Raw genomic sequence first — 21,308 nt, forward strand, 5'->3', positions numbered from 1 at the left:
TACAATATAATGATGAAAACTGACTGCACCTAATAAAACAGCAACAAAAACACATAGGCCTATAGTAATACATGTAATAAAGGGCAACTGAAATTGTATGCAATAATTTTAAATGACAGTAATGAAAATATCATCTGTTAAGTAACTTCTTATTGGTCAGGAACATTGTAAATCCCCAGCTGTGAAGGTGTCACCAGGCTAAAAACTGTACATTAACTTGTTTTGAATACTGTACCGAAAGACGGCATTAGAAAATGTATTAACACTGTTTTGGAAGTGGAGTGATGCTGCTGCAGCTGAATCTGGTGGTGCAGAAGCATCACAGTATAATAACTGCCTGATTATGTGCAAAATTACTTGTCAAAATGTCAGAAACACACAGTTCAGCCTGTTGATGTAAAGAAAACATCTGCATGATTTATATTTTCCCTCTAAATTAAACAGTTTTTCCCAACTGCTCATGCAGATACATCAATGACCATAACTCTGAAGATTAAAAGGGAAATTGATGACTTCTGTTGCTCTCAATGTTAGATAATGATGTTTAATCGATTAAAAATAAGACTAATGCACAATAATTGCTGGTTAATGTGATCATGTCAGAATATACCTGAAAAAACATGTTTTTTATTTTCAATCCATTTATAGAGACTTTTAATTACATTTTGACATGTTAATGCATTTGCACATTATCTGGCAGTTTTTGTATTATTGGTTGTTAAAATGTATTGATTATACATACTGTGCTTTCAGGACAATATTGATTAGACTACATTACACAGTGTAGTCAATCTGCAAAGTGCTGTGTTACAGCTAAAGCAAATACCAACCATCGCCAAACACACTGAGGTAAAACAGAAAAGATAACGGATCAAAATAGCTACAAATGCCTCACAAATGAGAAACAAACTCCCAAATTCAGAAGTTTTCCATGTTCTGTCTCATCCCTGGTCATGTGATGCGACTGTGCGTCTTTGTACACACACTGTTTCAGTCCAGTATTTCCTCCACTGAAGAGGTTTTTGTGTGTGTTACAGTCAGGAAGTATGTGAAGCCGTGTTTGGCTGTGAGGATACTCCACCAGACGCCTGTGAGTTCCCAGAATCCTTTTTTCCATCAGTCATGTGACATCCCCTGTCTTTGTTCAAAGAGTCAACAAGCTGGAGCACGTCTGGGTGGTGGAAACAACCTGAGAGGACACAAAAATGATGATTAACACCAAAGCAAATGAATTAAAGACAAGACACTTTCAATACTGATTTGGTACAGTCAAGAAGAAGAGAGGCAGATATGAAATGGAGGAGAGGAGAAAAAGATGAGTTGGTGGTTAATATCTGACAGATTGGAGGCTTACCGTTGGTGGAGTCAAAGAACTCCTGCAATCGTCCAGGTGTTCCCTCCAGCTCTTCATACTCGTGAGCCTGCAGGATCATCTCCAGACGGTCAAACTGTTTCACCAGCCGTGCCTCTGGACTGCTCTGACTTTCATATTCCTGCAGGTTACATACAATTAATAAGACACACCTGAAGAGCAAAGTAGCAGAATATGTAAATATTGTTTCCACAATTAAGCCAGTTGGACTAGAAAAATTCTACAGTGTCTTTTGGCATCCAATATGCTACATGCAGACATGACACATAAACACATTTAAGATCAGACAGAGTTATACCTCCCACAGTCCATAAATCTCCTGTTTGAGTCCATCTGGCAGAAGACCTGAAAGATGTCTCATTGCTTCCTAAAGGAAAAAAGTACATTACAACATCAATCTGTATTTTTAAGATACCAGGTAAATTAGTATAGATGAAATCTGAGTCACTTGCCTCTTCTCGCCGATGTTTCTCTGTTTTACTGATGTTGTCTGACGGAGCAATATCGCCCACAATGCATTCTGCCATGTCGTGAACCAGAGCCAACTTAATACACCTAAAGACGGTCGTAGAGACAACACAGAAAAACCAGCATCTTTTTAAGCATAATCAGGTCAGTGACTGACTTCACATCTCTGTGTGACCAGTTAACTTTATGCTGCATTAGAATAGTTTTGCATCAGACAGGTTTTCTGTCTTTCAGAGTTAAAAATAAATGGCTCCATGGGGACAGTCTCCATTAAGAAAATGTAAGTCAATAAACTTCTGATGCATTTCATCTTGATTAAGTTTGTAGATAAAGGCTGTTACATTCATTAAATATAACGGTTTTTTTTTATTAAAGTGTACATTTTTGCAAGATGTTAATGGGGATTGTATTTGTTCCGCTATAAAACACTGACAGAAGTTTCATTTTGGGGTGAACTATTCCTTTACATCCTGAAAATGTGTGTATCTATATGTATGTTTCCAATAAAAAAATCTACATGTTACAGCAAAATGAACAAAGTCCAATGAAACTCTTTACATAATTTACAAAATATAGTCTGTTTTTGTTTACTTTGTTAGTTTAGTGTTAAAGGCAAGTCAAGGTCTGAAGTAATGCCAACTTAAAAAACTCTTTACATCAGTGTTTTTCTGTTGTGTAATCATATCTTAACGGGTCTGTATCATTGCATCACATCCATATTTCTACTGCACATTTTCCCTCAGTAAATGATTAATGTGCAGTATATCAGCTCATCAGACTCTGGGAGCCTTTAATTAATGTGAGAGGACTGTAACACTGTTTCTGTTTGGCTGTGTGAATGTCCGACCTGTCCTTGTCCACTTTGGGGTCAGTGATGGTCAGAGACATAATAGCCATGCGGTACATGTGGTCGGACACGCTCTCTGGTTCCTTCACATTCCTGTACACCCAGCCTGTCCGTGGGACCCTCTGCAGAAAACATCGACAAAAACACGCAAATTATCTTCTCGCACAAGAGAGGAGGAGAAGGGGAAGTCTCATTTCTAACATTTAATATTGATCCATTTAAGGGACAATCTGCCTTAAAATATAATTAACTTTATTTGGCCATTTCATAAGCTCAGCGAACCAGTCTTCAGAAAACAGTCTGCACATTGATAAGCAGGAATGAATTAAGTAATGTCCAGCTTTAGCCTTTGAATTAATTTAGTTGTGACTGTGAGCAGTAACTACTTTGATCATTTTTTAAACATAAAAGTCAAACATCTGCTTGTTGCAGCTTTTCTAACATTTCTGTTTCTATCATCCCTACTTTTACTTGAGATTTGTATCTTTTCAACAAGAAATGTCAACAGTCACTTCAAACTATTTTAGTCCAGCTTTTATTAAACTTAATCTCTTTTATTTCATTTTACTTTTCTTTTAGTTTTTTACTAACCCCTTTCTCTTATTTATTTATTTTATCTATTTATTTATTTTAACCTAATTTATTTAGATTGTCTAAACATTGTTATTCTTATTCCAGACATCCCAACTCTCCCAGGAAGTTTTGACTTTTTGCAGGTTGGGATGTCTGTTATTCTCTCTTGCGTGCATTGGTCTCTTCTTGTCTTACTAATTTGTTCTTATTCCTTTTATTTATGTTGTCACTTGTTAGATATTATTATCAGCGTGTCAATCAACTGTAAAGCACTACAATAGCCTGTATGAAAGGTGCTATATAAATAAACTTTGACTGATTGAAACAGAGGCTCTCACCTGAGGACCCCCTGACCAGTAGGCCAGTCTATAAGCGACTAACAAACAACCAAACAACTTGAGCGAAAAGTTAGTCTCAGCACTAACATACCCACGTGCAGAAAATTATACATTAAATTAAGTTTGAGAGGAAGCCTTACTTTGAGCTGGCCGATAAATTTCATAAATTGCAGCATATTGCTCATGCCGGTTGTTTTGTCCATGGATGCAGCCATTGCAGCCCGACGACCCGGACACAGAAGGGTGGTGTGTAAGCTGATGTAGTCCTCGGATGAGGCCGCTAGGTGGCGGCATGACTAACTGGAGAGCGACATCTACATTTTTAGTCCTCTGACCGGTTGGTTGATTTCTCATGTGTGGTGTTTGGAGTAGAAAAAAAAACACTAACAGTATTATGAAAGTAGTATTATGCTTTTGGACACGATATCACTTTTTAATTATGCGCTAAAGTATAAAAGAAGATGGCGGGGAAGAATAACTTGTAACGCTAGTTGGCGATAAAACAAGAAACAACGCTGTAAACACGCCCGGAAATGAAGAAGAAGAAGCAGTGGCACCGGAAGCAGGAGAAGCGGGAGTTTGAAAAACATAAACATCATTTTTCACCACACGAACATCTGCAGAAATGTTGGCCAAGGCCCCAAAACTGAAGAATACCATCAAATCAAAAATGAAAAGCAACGTTAATGTGAGGCCGGCGTCAGAGGCGATGGTAGGTAGACTTTTGTTTGTATGTTTGTGGCTAATGTGAGCTAATCAGCTGAGTTTTTTTTTACCGATATTGTCTCCGTTTTTCTCAGATTGAACTACTGACGCTGCTTTTCCTGAGCAGTCTGGCTGAGGAGGCGAAGGCCAAAGCTTTTGAGGAGAAATCTGCAACCATCAGAGCTCACCACGTCAAATCAGTCTCCAAGGTTAGTTTAAAGAAAAGCCCAAACTATTAGTGTCTCATAACCTACACAGTAAAGATCCCCTCCACACAGGGTTTAAAATGAAATATACCCTGCTTTAATAATTGTTTTGTTTTGTTAGTTTATTTTGCAAGTTAAAATTTACACAAAAAAATGACAGTGATATACAGTGTACGGAGAGGCAGAAAACCCTACTGGGCTTAGCCTCCCACCTAAAAAGTGTTAAAAGTTCTCAATATTACAGAAATTATATGACCACAAGTGGGAACAAACCAAATGATTACAATATGTATAACAACTACAATAACAGAAATAAAAACAGAAAAAAATGGCCTCAGCATCTGTACATGATACATGAAAACTATCAGTGAAACAAATAAAACATGGAGAAAAAACAATTACAAAACAGCAGTTAAATGTTCCTTTAAACATCTTGTATAACTTTTACAGATGAACATTTTTTTCTCAGGTGGGAAAAGCTATTCCATAACTTTGTACCCCTAAATCTTAACAAAAATTAACCTCTGCAAATAAGAACTTTGGGAAGATGAAGATCTGATGATTGATGAGAATATGAATATTGTTGGTGTATGATGTGGTTTTTCCACACACACAAAAAGTTAAATTATGTTGTTGGCAAATCCTTCTCCCTCATTAAAAATCCTAAATATGCAGAATGTTTCATTTCAAAAGTTGCTGAACTGCTGATCACATATGGGATTAAATTTGTGGCATAATGAATTAATAAACTCAAGAATTCAACCAAAAAAACTGAAAGTTGGGGGAAAAAAGACCTTTAAATGCAAAGCTTGCAATAAAACTCAGTGCTACCTTTGATTACAGTGTTCTCCACTTTTTTTTCACTGATGGAGATTTCTCTTTTGCTTTCCATTTTTCTGCTCAATTTTTCAGTTTCATTTCTGATGCAAAGCTCTTGTTGGTCAATTACTTTTGAAGGGACAGGTCAATGATCTTGTGTGTGTCAAAACTGAAAGTGTAACATCAAGCAGCCAATAGTTTTATGTAAGTTCTGCCTTTGAGGTAATTTCTTCTTTTCAATTTATTTGTTATTCATTTCATTTGTTTGATTATTGGGAGATATTGTTCAGTTATTATGACACAGATGTAATCCCTTAGAAGCAAGCTGTCTCCGAACTTCACTGTCAGTCCATGGAGTGTCCACATCACCATTTTTTAAGTTCATATACAGCATTGTTTTTAACCTTTATTTATTCAGGAAAGTTTAAATGAGAGGTAGCCTCTCTTTCACAGGAACACCCTGGATGTGCATAGGGATTCACTAACCTAACTTCTCAAACCTGTTAGGCACCACTGACCCAGTGAAAAGGTTTACTATTTTACTCCAAAAAAAACCCACACACACTAGATGCCAGAATCACATGCCGTTTGCTGGAGGAGATAATTAACATCATCATTAACCAAAAAATGGCTATTATTACAGATTCATTAACACTAGTATTTGTATCTTATATTGGAGTTGATAACTACAGTACTGATTAAGATGTACTAGTGCTTATTCATAAAGCTAATATTTCCTTTATTGAAAACATGTAAACTTACAGAGATTGTTTCCTTTCTTTATAGAAATTGCTGAAAAAAGCTAGAGGATGAAAACCGTGGAGTGTCATCGTTGTATTTATGATCATCTTACGAACGTAATTGGGACGGCAGCAAGCTTTTGTTCTTCTAAATTTTTTATATTTTTATTGTATTGCCTCCTATTTATGTTCCTGTGTTTAAACCTTTGTTGTATTTAAGTTCTTGTGAATCTATTTTCCAACACCAAATTTGTGTTTTTAATGTCTTGTATAATTATTTTCAGTCCAATTAAAAGATTAATCACTTGTTCTACTGTATATTTTTGTATTCTGTCACAGACTTGTTACATCTACATTTATTTCAAGGAGGAAAATAGTCCAACTACTCTGTCACCGTAGCTCTCGTAGCTTACTACTCATTGGTCTATTTGTGATTCAGTGTTATCATAGATGATTAAAGACACAGTCCCAATTTAGAAATTACAAAAGCCCTATTTGAATAATATGACCTAAATATTTTAACATTGTCACCTGATACTAATAGGACATAGATTGAAAATAATGTGGACTGTTTTTCTTCATCATTCTTCACAATCAGACAATAATATATAAACAGAAGTTTTATTGGATCAACACCTTTTTAGATGAAATTATATTTTAAAAATCCAATTCACTTCCCTTCCCGTAAGGCTTTAGATGGTATTAAAAAGTCTTGCATTTCATTTACATAGTAACATTACTTTTTTTTGTATGGGGTTGTGGAGCTGTTGGGAGACGCTTTACATCTACAAACTACAAGTGATTCTGGTGCCAAAGTGGATTTTGGTGTGTAGTTTCAGACAGTGTAGAAAACACTGTGGCTACTGCTATCCACTGTAGCTAAGAAACTGTTAATGGGTGTTAACTTTAGCAAAAAAAAATTCTAGTCCAACCATCATCCATTTGCTGCCTCTATCTGCGCCCTGGTGAAGTTTATTGATATTGTATCCAGCTGGGGAAAATGTGATATAAAAGTGAATAGTAATTATATGTTTTTGACTGAAAAATATATTATAAAGGTAATAAAAGACAAAGATATTGCATATTGTTTTGTGAGTTCTGCAAAAACACTGCTTGCTCACCACATGAAGGAATTTGAAATGGAAAATAGAATAATTTGAACCATTTAATGGAGAATTTCTTGTAAATATGTTAAAAGCTTTGATCTTCTTGTGATGGACGGCTCAGATTACGGTGCATCCAGGTCTCTCGAGCTCCCGTCTCGCTTTGCTACCATCCATCATGATCTGTGTTTTAAGCCGCACGCTTCACGGCCTCTTTGTCGAGTATGGGCTCAAATTCCTCGTCTCTTCGCGCTACATAGATTATCCGTGTGCTGAGATGCTATCCTGCTCATTCCTTATCACTACAGGGTTCTTCACAGCGAGACACTTCTTCTTTGGTGTGTGAGAAGGTGAAAAGGTCAATTCTAAAATGTCTAATTGCTCAATTATACTAAATGAAAATGTTTTGTGTCTGCTCCACCACAACCTTGAGAATGATTAAAGTTAACCAGACCATTTTGAGCTGCTTAATTCAAATAACTCAAGATTAAAGAGTGTTACCTTTTTTATTATAAAGGTGCAAAAGATAGAAGCTTGTATTTAATGTTATGATGGTTCACATGAATATGAATACAAGGCACATGTCCATATGGTTTACATTGGTCCCTAACTTTGGGCTTTATTGTTCCCTCACTACTTTTGCTGCTTTGCTCTCTGTTCTCCATCTTTATCATTTTACTTTCTCCCTTGTTCTTCTTGGCAGTTCAGACATTCCATGGCCTCCGCTGGTTATTGTCTTCAAGAATCTGATCTGGCACCCCGGCGAGCACAGCCTTGTCATATTTATGCTCCCAGTCAGGTTTAGTGGGTGTTTCTGGGCTTGTGGAGCCCCACCCTTGTAAACTTTGAACCCCTGAACACCCCCCCCTCTCTTTCTCTCTCTTTCTCTCTTTCTCTCTTTCTTCTCTTCTCTCCTCTCCTGACTTCACATGGTTTTAAGATGGAGAACATTATGTTTTATCAACCACACATCCGCACACATTTTCTATTTTAAAACAAACTCTTATCACTTTGCTTCCTCCCACGATTCCAGCTGGCATTTACTCCTCGTCAGTGAAAAGGGAGTTAAACCTCTTCGCACTCTCTTTTTTGGAGATATGCGCTTTGCAGTCTCAATCTAATCTATAATTCTGCTGCATGCATTGATGGATGAGATCCCTCTACAGCAGCTGGCTGCACATCCACAGGCTCCACAGTGTTATTTTATCATTCTACTCTCTCGGTTTGCTCTTGTTCTTGAGGGATTTGTGAAACACGCCCCTCTTCCTCTATCAAAATGAAGAAGTGGCCTGGCCTTAGCGTGCGTTGCCTCTTTGCTGTGTGTGTGTGTGCGCGCGCTCGTGGGTGAGCACCTGTTGACAATTTAAGCCAGCGTCTGGCAGTATCTTTCAGCTCTGTCTCTCAAAGATAAATCAGTCCCAGTGTAAAATCCCACTGCAAAGCTCCTGCTGAGTCATTTTTTTCAGACAAGTCAAAAAAATCAGAAAGCACGGCAGTCCATTTTGGCAGCGATGTTATTATGATGACTGTTCTGTCTTAATAAAGAGCACATGGTCTCAAGTGTGTCAGCGGTTTCTGTTTATGTCTTTGCTATAAGCAGGAATAGTATTATTTTAGTTGAGCAACAATATCCCAAGGCAGTTAGAAATAAGCATCAGTAAACTTGGCCTATTAGCGATTCTGTAAATTTTTGATTCTATGAGATTTGACAGGCTCTGAAAAGATTATGTACCAAGCAGAGATTCATGACTTGAAGAGGAGAGGCATTTCCAGGAAAAGCCTGTTGCATGAAGGGGAACATTGGAGAGTTCAAGTCTGTTTTGGAGAAGTGCATGAGGAGCCATAGAGTTCCCAAAACAGGCGATAACACACACCGGGATGCCAAACAATAAATCCTCTGGAGGGTCACAGTTTTCATCACCTTCCAGAGTTTTTGTGAGAATCGCAGATGCTTTCTGACACCTCCTGAGTTCAGGTTTTCATTTTTCTCATTGGGAGGTAGTCAAATCATCCTGTATTTTGGGGTTTTCATTTCCTGATTCCGTCCTTAATGTGAAACATGCAGTACCCAATGATGGCTTAAGTTGATCTAAATATTTCTTTTAAAAAGTGGGCACATGGGAATTGCAGTTTTTTCCTGCAGTGAATGTGTTTTTTTTTTGTTTTTTTTTTTTTTTTCCAATTCCTATTTATTCCATTTTTGTTTCTTAATCCAGCCTGTGTGAGGAGACTTTGAAAAGCTGGTGTTAATTTTGTGATGATATGCTTCAAAAACATAGTCATGTCTCTCTGTTTTAAATGGAACCAAATGAGGGCATATTTTGTTTTCAGTCACACACCCGCGCATTTGCCAGTAGATGTACCAATGACTTAAGCTTTCAGACTTTAAAAATACCTATAAACATGCAATGAACCACTTGTTGTTTAATAAGTTTACATAATGATGATGTCTTACCAATCTCATTTAAAATCTGTTCTCTTCTAAACTAACTGTGATACAAAATTATGCTGAGAGTGCACAGGGAAATATATCCCTTTCAGCAGCTTAAACTTGAAACCAGGCTTCTAGTGTCAGACTTGGCAAAAACAAGGTCAAACATCCAGTTGGCAAAAACATATTTTTGATTTCAGGGGAACTTTATTTAAAAAGGTTAACAGAAAGTGCTGTATTATTATTCACAGCCTGTGTGCTGCTGTTGATGTGATGATGGCTCAGGAGGAGGGTCGAGAATCACAGGAGAGGAGGGTGAGAGTATGCGAGGGGAAACAGGGACAAACCCACAGCAGCTTCTCCAAACTTTACATTTGATCTTAGTTGCTGCTGTTATTTCATGGTTTATCTTCTGTTTGAATTTCTTATGACGGTTTACTCACTTTAGTGATCTTATGGACACAAGAAAACATATAGCAGGACTCAAAACTCGACTGCTGTCTTGACCTGGCTGGAATCTCTACATGGGTCCATTTAATTGGATTTTGTAGTGCAAATTCAAGATGGGATATGGGATGTGAACCAAGATGTCTTTGCTGACTGGATCAATGTGGTACTAAAGGTGAAGGAAAATGCGGATACCATCATTACTTTGGATTCTGCACTTTATGAATCTCACAAAGGGTCAAGATAACACAAAGATTCTGCGATACAGACGTAAGTTTTGCCAGCATGTCTTGTCTTTCCCACCTCTTCAATAGTAGTATTAGGTGTTGCTCCTGTGATATTTGCCTTATCCTTTCCAATTTGTCTGGTAGAAGATTGCAAACTGTAGACAGACACTACATATGGAGACAATAAGTGTGTGCTTTGAGCTTTCAGGGAACAATGTGGTCATAGATTTCCATTGGTTTCACTCATTTGCACACTACAAATGTGAAAGCTTGGCTTTTTCTGTTGGCTCTATTCTCATAAAACTAAGCAGTTTAATCATTAGTTTTAGAGCACTTTAGTATTTTTTTTATTTTTATTTTTTTTCACATAAGCACAGAAAGATAACAAAGCTCACTCACTGTTATTAGATTCAGACATCACCAGTTAGTCGCTCTTCCATATGCACACACTCACTTCTTTATTTACCTCTTACTCGTGGCAGGTAGCTCCTCAGTGAGCGGACTCTGCCAGGCAGGTTGTGCAACCTGCTCGACCATGAATGGCTGCCTGTCCTGTAAACCTCGCCTCTTCTTCCACCTGGAAATGGATGGGATGAGGCAGAGGGGTTCCTGTCTGTCATCGTGCCCCCGGGGTCACTACAGCACTCGCTCGCCACACATCAACACCTGCACTAGTAGGTACCGATGAACACATGTAGGCGTGTTGAAATGATGTAATGTGTTTTGAGAAAGCATGAGTGAGACTAGACTAAATTCAGTGTGTCTGATTCCATAGAACTTGTGATAGGTGGCTTTAATGTGAACAACTCTTGACTAAATGCATTCAAAGTCATCTGTCATACTTAAAATAGCCACTCTTAATGTTAAGAGAAGGAAACACAGACATCTTTTGGTGTCCTGGTCACTCTGCACTCAAAAAGGTTAATTCCCATTTGCCCACAGGGTGCAAGGAAGACTGTGCTTCCTGCTTCAGTGAAACGTTCTGCACACGCTGTCACCCAGGCCACTTCCTGTTCCGGGGCAAATGTGAAGACAGCTGTCCGAAGGGGCTAACAGCAAACGCAGCAATGCGAGAATGTACAGGTGAGACACTGCTCTTCAATACAGTACAATATTCATGAAGGCTGTGCCAGGAAAAATATTTATCCACTAAGCTCCAACAAAGCTGCATCAGAATTCAGCGGATAAACCTCAAACCTCTCTTAAAATGAGAAAATATTTTTCCACAAAAGAACTGCCTTTTTGTAATGTGTGTTGTTTTTGGCTATGTTCATTGTTCCATTCAGAAGTAATACAAGCTTTAAGATAAGTAAGAGAGAAGTTTTTGCCAAAACTGCAGCGCATTGTAATATGTTTGTATCCCTCTACCTCAGAATGCCCTGTAGGATTTGAGCTGTGTGTGAGGAGTAACATGTGTGCGAGGTGTAGAGCAGATCTGTACTTTCTTCACGGCCAGTGCCATATAACCTGCCCGAGAGGATTTGAGCCCGATGTTCAGCTCATGCAGTGCATCCCCCAAGGTAAAAGATATTTCAATAACAACCCACATGCATTTGACATATCAGACACATACAACCACAAACAACATTTATGCATCGTCAGCATTTGCATTCACACTGTTTTATGTTTTCAGCTCTTGCCATTTGTGAGTGTCTATATCATAATCTGTTCTTCTAATTTCATAGTGGACTGTGAGGTAGGAGAATGGACAGAGTGGGGTCCATGCATTCGGAAACGCAGCACGCGGGCCTACAGGAAGGGAAAGGAGACACGTACCCGACAATTCCTGCGTGCCCCTAGTATCTATGGTGACCCCTGCCCACACCTGTCAGAGATCAGGAAGTGTGTCACCAAAAAGAGACTGAGTCAAAAAAGGCTGTGGTAAATTCAAAGGGAGATCTTTCTGAAATTGTATACACACTCACCTTCTACACTGGCTGGCAACTAAGAAAAATGTGGAAAATTCTTGTAAATTGTAAAAATGTAAAAGTAAAACCTCAAATAAAACTGATTTTTATATGCATTCCAGCAGAAGTTAATAAAAGGGATGGATGACTGATGAAAAGAAATTCAACATCTTTGCACCACCTTTGGACTCATCTGGATTCATTATATGAACAGTATTTATGTTGTATTGATGCGACTGGTGGCCAGTTATGGTAAAATTAGCTTTTAGGTTTTACATACTGATGGCCTAAGATGACTGTTGCGGAGTGTATGCCTTATCGAAATTTTGTTAAGACTCTTACACACTGTCTTCTTACTTTTATGACAATTTATTAAGATGTTCACCAAAACATTGCCCCTTTATAACAGAAAACATTCTGACATGACGGTAGGAAAATCTCAAGCACAAATGATGTATTAATTACTTTGGTTTCTGGGTCCTCATATTGTACCTGCTGGCTCGCTATCACGTGGCTTGCATGGATACTTGAATAGAAGAGAGCCATCATTAATGTTATTAGTAACTTTTGTTACTAAGACCAGTGAAAATATCTGCTGTGAAAAAGGCTCATTTGTGAGCACTAATTAGTCCCACAAAATACATTTATTCAAATAATAAGGAAAACATATATAAAATAAACAAAGGACACAAGAAACCTTAATTAGTATATAATAATGTCAACATTTCCCTGTGTAATTGACATTTAGGACTATACCTCTGAACGTACTGTTAAAAATAATTTATAATAATTCAGTAATTGGAACAAAATGTATACTATTACGAAACAAAATATAACAATTACACAATTAGTATACTATTACATACTGTATTATTGTATCGTATTATTATATACTCTATTGTATATAATACAGTATTGAAGTTAACATTCATAATTTGTGTATGTGGATATTTTATGAAGAAATTAATGAAATAATGATACAAAAAGACTATTATACCAAAACAAACCTGTCCATTGAGCTCGGTATTTCTCAAAAAAGCTGTCCTTTTTGTAAATTAATGAATTTTGCTTCTTTTTCCTCCACTGTTTGTTGTGCTCATATCAGCTGATCCATTAACACACACAGTACCCCAATTTTTATGTCTAGGACGGCGTGGCCATGACCCGTCCTACTCTATCTCTGATTGGCTAATACTCGTTGCCTTCGTTGGTTGGGTTGGTTAGATTGAGGCATGAGGAATGTGATTGGTTAGAACATCAAGGGGAAACCAATCAGAGACTGAGTTTAGTGGGTAATGACATTGCTTTCCTAGGGAAAGAAATAACATACTGTACGTGCTGTGTGCGCGGCTACACAGCAGTCATTACTTGGCGTTACTTTAAAACTACACATACATGCGGCTTTGTAAATATCTTCATCTGCGCTTCTGCTAAGGACGCTTGTAGAGGCATCCCAATGTCCAGGTGAGTAGCCTGTAATAGTAGAGACGTTAAGAAGCATAGTGACAGCTAACATGCTAACTACATATGCTATAACAGCTGTCAAGTTAACCTTAGCTGGGGCTAATCATATGTGCTTTTTAATGTACCTCACACTAAACAGACACGCCGCTGACTTTATTTCAATTAATGTAGTTTAGCCTTGTTAATGCAGTGTCATTGGCAAATTAGTAATTTAGCTTACGTTAGCTTAGCAATAGCTAGTGGGTGGGTGTGTTGTCAGTCATCAGAAAGGGGCCTTTGCAAAGGTTATAATAACTCGTAATAATTAATTTATAGTGAAACTTCTATGTCACACTTCAGCTTGACAGACTACCATTATTTGGAAAGTTAATTTATTAGAAGTAGTTGTATTTGTAACAACTTAAGCTCAGTGTGCAAGAGGGTGTTTCCTAAACTGTCAACAACGCTGCGCATGTCAAGTGAGACTAATAATAAATCGCATGCCTATATTGTTATGATCAGTGTATCAAAGTATGCAACTATGCAAAACAGCATTGCCCTGCCAGATCTTTCCTGACAGTTGTTTGTTTTTCTCTGCAGCATGGCAGGCTGTGGAGAAGTGGACTGTTCAGTGAGCGACCCTGCTCCCTCCAAGCAAATAGGAGATAACTGTTATACAGCTAGCTCCAGCTCTGCCTCCACCCCAGAGTGTTCCATCTGCCTGCAGAACTGCGTCCACCCTGTACGCCTCCCTTGCTGCCATGTCTTTTGTTTCCTGTGTGTGAAAGGTGCCTCCTGGCACAGCAAACGCTGCGCTCTCTGCCGGCAGGAGGTCCCAGAGGACTTCCTGGAGCGGCCAGTTCTCCTCTCACCTGAGGAACTGAAAGCAGCAGCTTCAGGGGTGAGCCGAAGTGGAGTGACAGGGAGCGGTTCCCGTGGGGACTACGCATGGTACTATGAGGGGCGCAATGGCTGGTGGCAGTATGATGAGAGGACCACCCGTGAGCTGGAGGAGGCCTTTGCCAAAGGGAGGAAGAGCATAGAGATGCTGATTGCAGGGTTCCTATATGTGGCAGATCTGGAGAACATGGTGCAATATCGACGAAATGAGCATGGCCGCAGACGCAAGATAAAGAGGGACGTTGTAGATATCCCTAAGAAGGGGGTGGCAGGACTGAGGTTAGACCCTGAACCTGCACCCATCCCTGCTTTACCAGTACCAGTCACCCCATCAGCAACAGAACGTGTCAGTTCAGCTGATGGATCAGACATTGCAGGCCAATCACAGCCTATGACCTTTGGGATTTTGGCGTCTTTTCCCCCTGTTAGACCTCCAACACTCCTAGGGCGCCATCTCACCAGTCCTCCATCTTCATCACCCTCAACCTTGGAAGAGTCTTTATCCCAGCTTACAATCAGCCAGCCAGAGGGCGGAGAGTTGGAAGAGGACGATGAGCTTCACAATCAGACGTATGAGTACACATCCGGCAGCAGTGAGAGTGAGGAGGAAAGGCAAGAATTGGGGAGAGGCAGAGCAGAATCGATGCCATGGCGACATAGGCAAAGACCGCTAAGAGACACCCAGCCGGCTAGAATGCCTCCAAGGGGCGGACCGTCCAGCTCTGCACTCAGTCTCCGCTCACGTAGCCCTGATGGACAGTGTACTGTGACAGAAGTGTGACCATGATTGACAGCGGTTCTGTTCTTATACAGACGACAGATAAACTCTTGTCAGTTCAGCAAAAAAAGTGTGAAAGTACTTGTGCATATTTAAAAGGTCCCATGAAATGCAAAAATGACCCCCCTCACACACATCTATCATATGATCTAAAACTGCATTTCATCCTTTTTTATCTGGAAAGTTAAACTAATTTTATTGGGGATCTTGCTGACCTTCATTTCCATAACTTGCAGAGGTAACTAGCAGTAGTGGCAGTGACAGGGGATATATTTTGCAAAAATGTAATTGACAGCTCTCTCCAATACTAATATATAAACCTGGCACTAGGATAAAATCATGTCCCTCATTGTTGTCCTTGCTTTTGTCCTCCACTTGCATGTAGGTCAGGCATGTCCAAACTATTCCACAAAGAGCCATGTGGTTGCAGGTTTTCATTCCAACAAAGCAGGAACACACCAGGCTTGACTGATTTTATCCACTGATCTCAGGCTTCAGACAGTTGATTGGTCGAATCATGTGTGCTCACAGCCCTTTATAGAATAGTTCGGATATGCCTGATGTAGGTGAAAGGTGAAAACACCTGAAACCATAAGAAAAAGTTACAATCTTGAAGCCGTTTCAAGGGACCTTTTTAATAGGTGAATTAAAGCCTTTCATTAAAAATATCAAAAGCTAGTTTTAGCCAGCAATATATGTGGAAACTGTATGCGTCGCCCTCAGCCACAGGTTATGTTGTAACGCATTAAAAGAAAATTCTGTTTCCAGGACAATACATGTGACAACTTAAGGCAATGTCGTCCAAAAACGACTATCTGTCACCGCCTTTACACCAGTATCTGCAATACAGCCTTGTTGAAACTAAATGACATATTCATTGTTTTCTAATCTTTGGAGCTCATTGTTGATGCGGCTGATATTTTTGTAAGTTTCTTTTTTTCTTTTTGCAAGTGATGGTGTAAAAATCAAGCTTAAATGTAGCACCTCATGTACTACTTAAAGTACTGAGGGTAAAAATGGCCTCCTTTTTCCTTATTTGCTGTTTAGGTTATTTGAAGTTAACTTTAATTAAGACCTAATTAATAACCATTTAGAATGAAGTGTGTGTGCTTGTGCGTGCGTGTGTGTGTGTATGTATATGTTTTAGTGTGGAAATCTTGTTTTGAAAATGATGTGTGTTTGTGTTGTTGCAAGCAATGTTGGGTGTTGAAAAGCTACTGGCAGAACCACTGGAAAGTACCAGGCTATATGTAGATAGGCACATTAGGATATCTATTTCTTGTCATTGTCATGCTTTTGATAGGGCTACTATCAAAGCACTGGCCTCAACATGCACTTGGACAAACTTTAGCCGACCTCGCACGCTCCCCTTTCACTTCAGCTGCTATTATGTTTACTGTCAACTTCTCATTGTTGGTGTCTTATCTGAATTACCTAAAACCAATTGTCTCTGTGGTGTAGCCCCCGTGGTGTTTTGTCGAGTTATTAAAAGTGTTTGTCTATAAGTTAAAATCAGATGTTTTTTTAAAAATGTTTTAATATAAGTGGAATACATTACAGGATTATGGGAATGTGTGGCACTGATCCATAGGCCTGTTTGCAATATGTGTCATGATTTTAGTGCAGTGTACGTAAGAGATTCCACAGGATGGAGCTATTGCACAAATTAAGTGGAGCCTCCCACACCCGTTGTTTGAGACCCCCTTAACAGGCTCCAAAGCTTGAAATCCTGCCAGTGAGTCAACAAAGCAAGTATGGCTCTTGACTGTAGATATTTTCCTTGTTTACACAGTGTTTAACAAGAGATTCTTAAGCTTTAATTAAGGCAGTAGAATTTACTTGTTCCCTTGGCTTCATTTAAATCCACCATTCAAGTTTTCTATTATGTGCATTTCTGGGTGGTTCAACCCAAAAAGAAAAATGTAATTAGAGCACTGAAATTATAGAAAGTGGTTGAAAATGCCTAAACGTCTTTGCACTTTGAAAAACAAGAGTTACCTCTTTATGCCTTGTAAATCAATAGTTAATAAATCAATTATTTAATAAACAGAAAATGAATATTCAATAATATTAGCAATTGATTCATTGTACAGAGGGTAAATATAGCTTACTTTTTACTTTTATCAAGGTAAACTCAAAGGAAAACTAAGACACATTTTGGGCATTTATCAGATTGTGGGGTGAATTTTTCACTATTTTTTTGCAATTGTATTGACTAAATAGTTAATTAATCAAAATTATAAAGCAACAGATTATATACCCCTAGTCAACAGCCTGTGTGGTCATACCTGGTTTACTTTAGTAGTTACTAAGTGTTTGTAGGAGATAGAAATATATTCTGTAATTGTTTTATAAATACATTTTTTATGTGACCAAATTTTTGGGAAAATATCTTGGAATATGTTATTATTGAGTAACTTAGTAAATTGTGTATACTAACCAGATATCCTCTTTCAAACTAAGCCATAACATATTTTCTTAATCTTCTCCCTTTATACAACACAACAGTGGTTATATCTATAGCTTTTTGGTTTTGGTCTTGTCTCATACTGCTGAAAAGGAACTGTGATTACATGCTATGGTTACAGGACTAGTCAAGAATAAAGTGTGTGCTCTGCACAGGTCTGTTTCAGGTTTGTGGGGAGATGAGACATTGCTAAAACCAAGACCACTGTCACCGATGCAGCTGCTCTGCAGCATTTGCCAGCTGAAGCAAACCACAGGCCCAGTGTGTGGAGTCGGACTGTGACTTGAATTAGAAACACAGTTTAATGAGCCAGGCTTTGGTTTTCTTTTGAGAGTTTCCATAGAAATGAGTACAATGACGAGGGTGGCAAAATACTTTTGGGGATAATTTACATCTGCAGGCCACACTCATTCCTCTACATACACGCCACAGCCATCATTACTACATATCTAAATTCAGGTCCTTTTCCAGTATCTTTTTTGAACCAATTTTATGATATAATGTTTTACACTTCTTAGGAGAATAGCAAGTTATTCACATCTGTTGTGTAATACCTATTGTACATTTTGATCATTAGCAAGTGGATTTAAATTCATATACGAGCCTATATGGCTACTTAAGCTTAATTGTAGTTTAGGCAAATTTAACCCATATGATAACCAATAAATATTCCACTTCTGGGGTACATCTGCTACTTGTAACCACCATTACTTATAGGCAAGAGACACATTGATATCTCACCATGTTAGTTGCCCTAATGTGACCCATATGTCAGCCTATCACTAACTTACAGTATGTGGCACCCACATGGTCATGTAGACAGCAGTGTTTTTGATTTATTTTGGTGCTCTGGTAACACTTGAAACCCCCCTATTCAGCATTTATAAGCACTATTCAAAGATTTAATAGATGGTTTATTATACACTCTAGCACTGAATTATAAATGATTGATTGGTAAATAGGGGGATTGTGCGTGACATATTACCATTATGCTTTGCTCAAAACTTGTTCACTTTGCACATTAACTCTCATTTAACTTTATTGCAGCTCAGAATAATCAAATTGAATGCAAAAATGGTGATATACATAGGACAAAGATAAAACAAACCTGCAGACCTGGCTTCTGGCTGACAAAGGCTGCAGTTCAGTAATAATCAGTGTGACATGACGAAACATTAACAGTGGAAATAACACTTAGAATAGTACTTGCGTGATGTATACTGAGACATCAGTAATGTGCCCTATATTATTTTTTAGGGCATCAACTTTACTGGCAAGCTGTGTGACACTGACAGTCAGATTTATATGTCATGGAAAAAGTGACTGCATTTAGATTGGACATGTATGGATGAGAGTTTGGTGAGGGACGTGTCAGGGCATGAGATGTTTGCCAATCTGAAGGACACCAACAGAGGAAGGGGAGCTAAATGAATCTGAAAAAAGAACAATGACATGGTTTTTGAGTTAAATAGAGTGTGTATGTCTTCACGTGCATGATAAGAGGACATTGACTGCTCTTGATCTGGGCATGCAATGTACTATAGGGCCAGACATAGTTTCCCAGCCCAACACACACACACACACACACACACACACACACACACACACACACACACACACACACACACACACACACACACACATACACACATACACATATATACACACATACACAGACAGACAGGAGACAACAGTACTATATGTTTTCAGACACATAGCTGCCCTTTAACTGTACTATCATATCCTGCTCAAATGCCCTCTGTAGCCTCCCTCTTCACACCACAGAAAATACACACCCTGTCTCCAATCCCTCCACAAATAGTTCCGTCATACCCACATCTCTCGCCACCCCGAGGCCCACAGTAGAGCATTGTTGTTGTGGGGATTATTTATGACCTTGTTTTTCTTGAGCAAGGTCAATTTGTTGTTCCTATTAAGCATATGTGCTCTTAAAAACTGTAGAAAATAAAGAACATGCATGCCAATTGACAGCTACTTTTACTCTAACATATTCTACATATAGTATTTGTGTAGGTATAATGGTGCAGTTGCGGAATTCTCACAAAAACATTCAGTATTTGGATTCAGTCCTGCAGCTGTATGTTGGGTCCATACATTTATGAATGTCATGAGTATTTCTAACCATAATGACGAGATTCACAGACAGGGTATCTCACCCCTTCAGGAGCCAGGAATGACCTCACTCCTACTGTAACCATCATCGACCTAACACTATTAGAGCCTATCAAGTGACATGCCTCGCTAAGCTTGGCGCTACTAAACCATTTATAACAACGATGCGTCACGTCATTACTATGATGACTTCTGAAATCATAAAGTTTATATTCTGGGTATTAACCATTTCTAAATACAGTACAGTCTACTTCTGGTTTGTGTTCTATTATTGCTGCTATCTAATGAGGTGTGTCAGGTAAGGTGCAGCAAAGTGGCTACTGTTACGTACACTGAGCTAGAAGTTTGCAGTATTCTTTCATGCATGTACAATACTGGCTGGCCTGTCAGTTGATTCTTGAGTGGCATGAGTGTTCATTGCTCATGTTTTATTCTCACAGTTTTCTGAACTGAGAAGGGGTTACAGATCACCATGGACAGTCATTTGCCACACCAACCAGCATGTTTCTGCATGTTTTTTCTTCCTGAGAGCAGTTTCATTTTCTTATATCAGTTGCCTCTTCATCTCTTTTTTGAATGCAGTTTTCTTGTGATATAGTTATCGTCTTTATTTTCATGACAGTGAATGAAAAAGGTTCAGCAGTGCTGTAAAACAGTCAATATAATATATAATATAATCATTAGTAATGCTCTTTTGGAGGGTTGGGTGATGTTGTCATTGACAAAATAAGTTAAACAACATAATTAAAGAACTAATTTTGTTTATTTACTATATCTAAACATATACTGTATATATCACTAGTGATTAGGGGCTTAGATGGGGGCCCATGACAGTTGACTACATAATAATCGAGTCCCTAAGTGTTTGTAATTAAACACTTTGATATTTGGGGAAATACACTTATTTGCTTTCTTGCTACGCGTCAGATAAAATCAATACTTCTTTCATGTCTCTACACTAAATTTTATGCTACAGCCAGCATGCAATTAGCTTAGCTTAGCATAAAGACTGGAAATAAAGGGAACCACTAGACTGGCTCCAACACTTTTACAGCTTACTAATGAACATATTGTATCAGTTTTTATAAAAAAAACAAAGTGTTCCAATGACAAGTTGTGGTATTATGATTTCTTGGCAGGGTGCAGTGACTTCTCAAACTCTCCTCTGGCTGCTTGGCAAGAGTCGTGAGACCACTGGGGGAACCAGGACGTTTTATGGACAGGACTACAAGACTCAGCTTTAGAGATGCAGGTAGGTCGATTTTTTTTTCTTTTTTACCCTTGGACAGAGAGAAGCTGTTTCTTTGTAGTCTGCATAAGTTTAGCTATTTGTGCCTAAAAATGTATCAACTATGTAGAACAAGAAGATGTGTATCGAACTGCTTTTATGTTAAGTCATGCTCA

General features: G+C 38.5%; 4 protein-coding genes across 5 annotated transcripts; 3 read left to right on the forward strand and 1 right to left on the reverse strand.

The window, feature by feature from the left end:
- Positions 1-520: 520 nt before the first annotated feature.
- Positions 521-3,837, reverse strand: hddc2 (HD domain containing 2). Its single transcript, XM_062437438.1, has 6 exons — positions 3,739-3,837; positions 2,688-2,809; positions 1,825-1,927; positions 1,671-1,739; positions 1,355-1,493; positions 521-1,189 (listed from the first exon to the last, which is right to left on the reverse strand). The coding sequence occupies exons 1-6, from the start codon at positions 3,811-3,813 to the stop codon at positions 1,038-1,040; spliced, it is 660 nt and encodes a 219-aa protein (XP_062293422.1). The 5' UTR covers positions 3,814-3,837; the 3' UTR covers positions 521-1,037.
- Positions 3,838-4,171: 334 nt separating this feature from the next.
- Positions 4,172-6,349, forward strand: cenpw (centromere protein W). Its single transcript, XM_062437654.1, has 3 exons — positions 4,172-4,310; positions 4,399-4,512; positions 6,115-6,349. The coding sequence occupies exons 1-3, from the start codon at positions 4,224-4,226 to the stop codon at positions 6,139-6,141; spliced, it is 228 nt and encodes a 75-aa protein (XP_062293638.1). The 5' UTR covers positions 4,172-4,223; the 3' UTR covers positions 6,142-6,349.
- A 3,816-nt stretch (positions 6,350-10,165) lies between these two features.
- On the forward strand, positions 10,166-12,300 carry LOC133998058 (R-spondin-3-like). Its single transcript, XM_062437800.1, has 6 exons — positions 10,166-10,179; positions 10,231-10,319; positions 10,759-10,950; positions 11,219-11,359; positions 11,650-11,796; positions 11,962-12,300. Exons 1-6 carry the CDS (start codon positions 10,166-10,168, stop codon positions 12,159-12,161), a joined length of 783 nt encoding a protein of 260 aa, XP_062293784.1. The 3' UTR covers positions 12,162-12,300.
- Positions 12,301-13,518: 1,218 nt separating this feature from the next.
- Positions 13,519-21,090, forward strand: LOC133997749 (E3 ubiquitin-protein ligase rnf146-like). Of its 2 annotated transcripts, XM_062437455.1 has the most exons (3): positions 13,519-13,647; positions 14,227-15,356; positions 21,044-21,090. In XM_062437455.1, the coding sequence occupies exons 1-2, from the start codon at positions 13,640-13,642 to the stop codon at positions 15,305-15,307; spliced, it is 1,089 nt and encodes a 362-aa protein (XP_062293439.1). In that variant the 5' UTR covers positions 13,519-13,639; the 3' UTR covers positions 15,308-15,356; positions 21,044-21,090. The 2 variants fall into 2 exon arrangements, with proteins under 2 accessions (XP_062293439.1, XP_062293438.1); XM_062437454.1 differs by lacking the exon at positions 21,044-21,090 and having other exon boundaries at positions 14,227-16,780.
- Positions 21,091-21,308: the final 218 nt, after the last annotated feature.

The sequence above is a fragment of the Scomber scombrus genome, chromosome 17 (genome assembly GCF_963691925.1).
Source record: "Scomber scombrus chromosome 17, fScoSco1.1, whole genome shotgun sequence".
NCBI classification, from domain to species: Eukaryota; Metazoa; Chordata; class Actinopteri; order Scombriformes; family Scombridae; genus Scomber; species Scomber scombrus.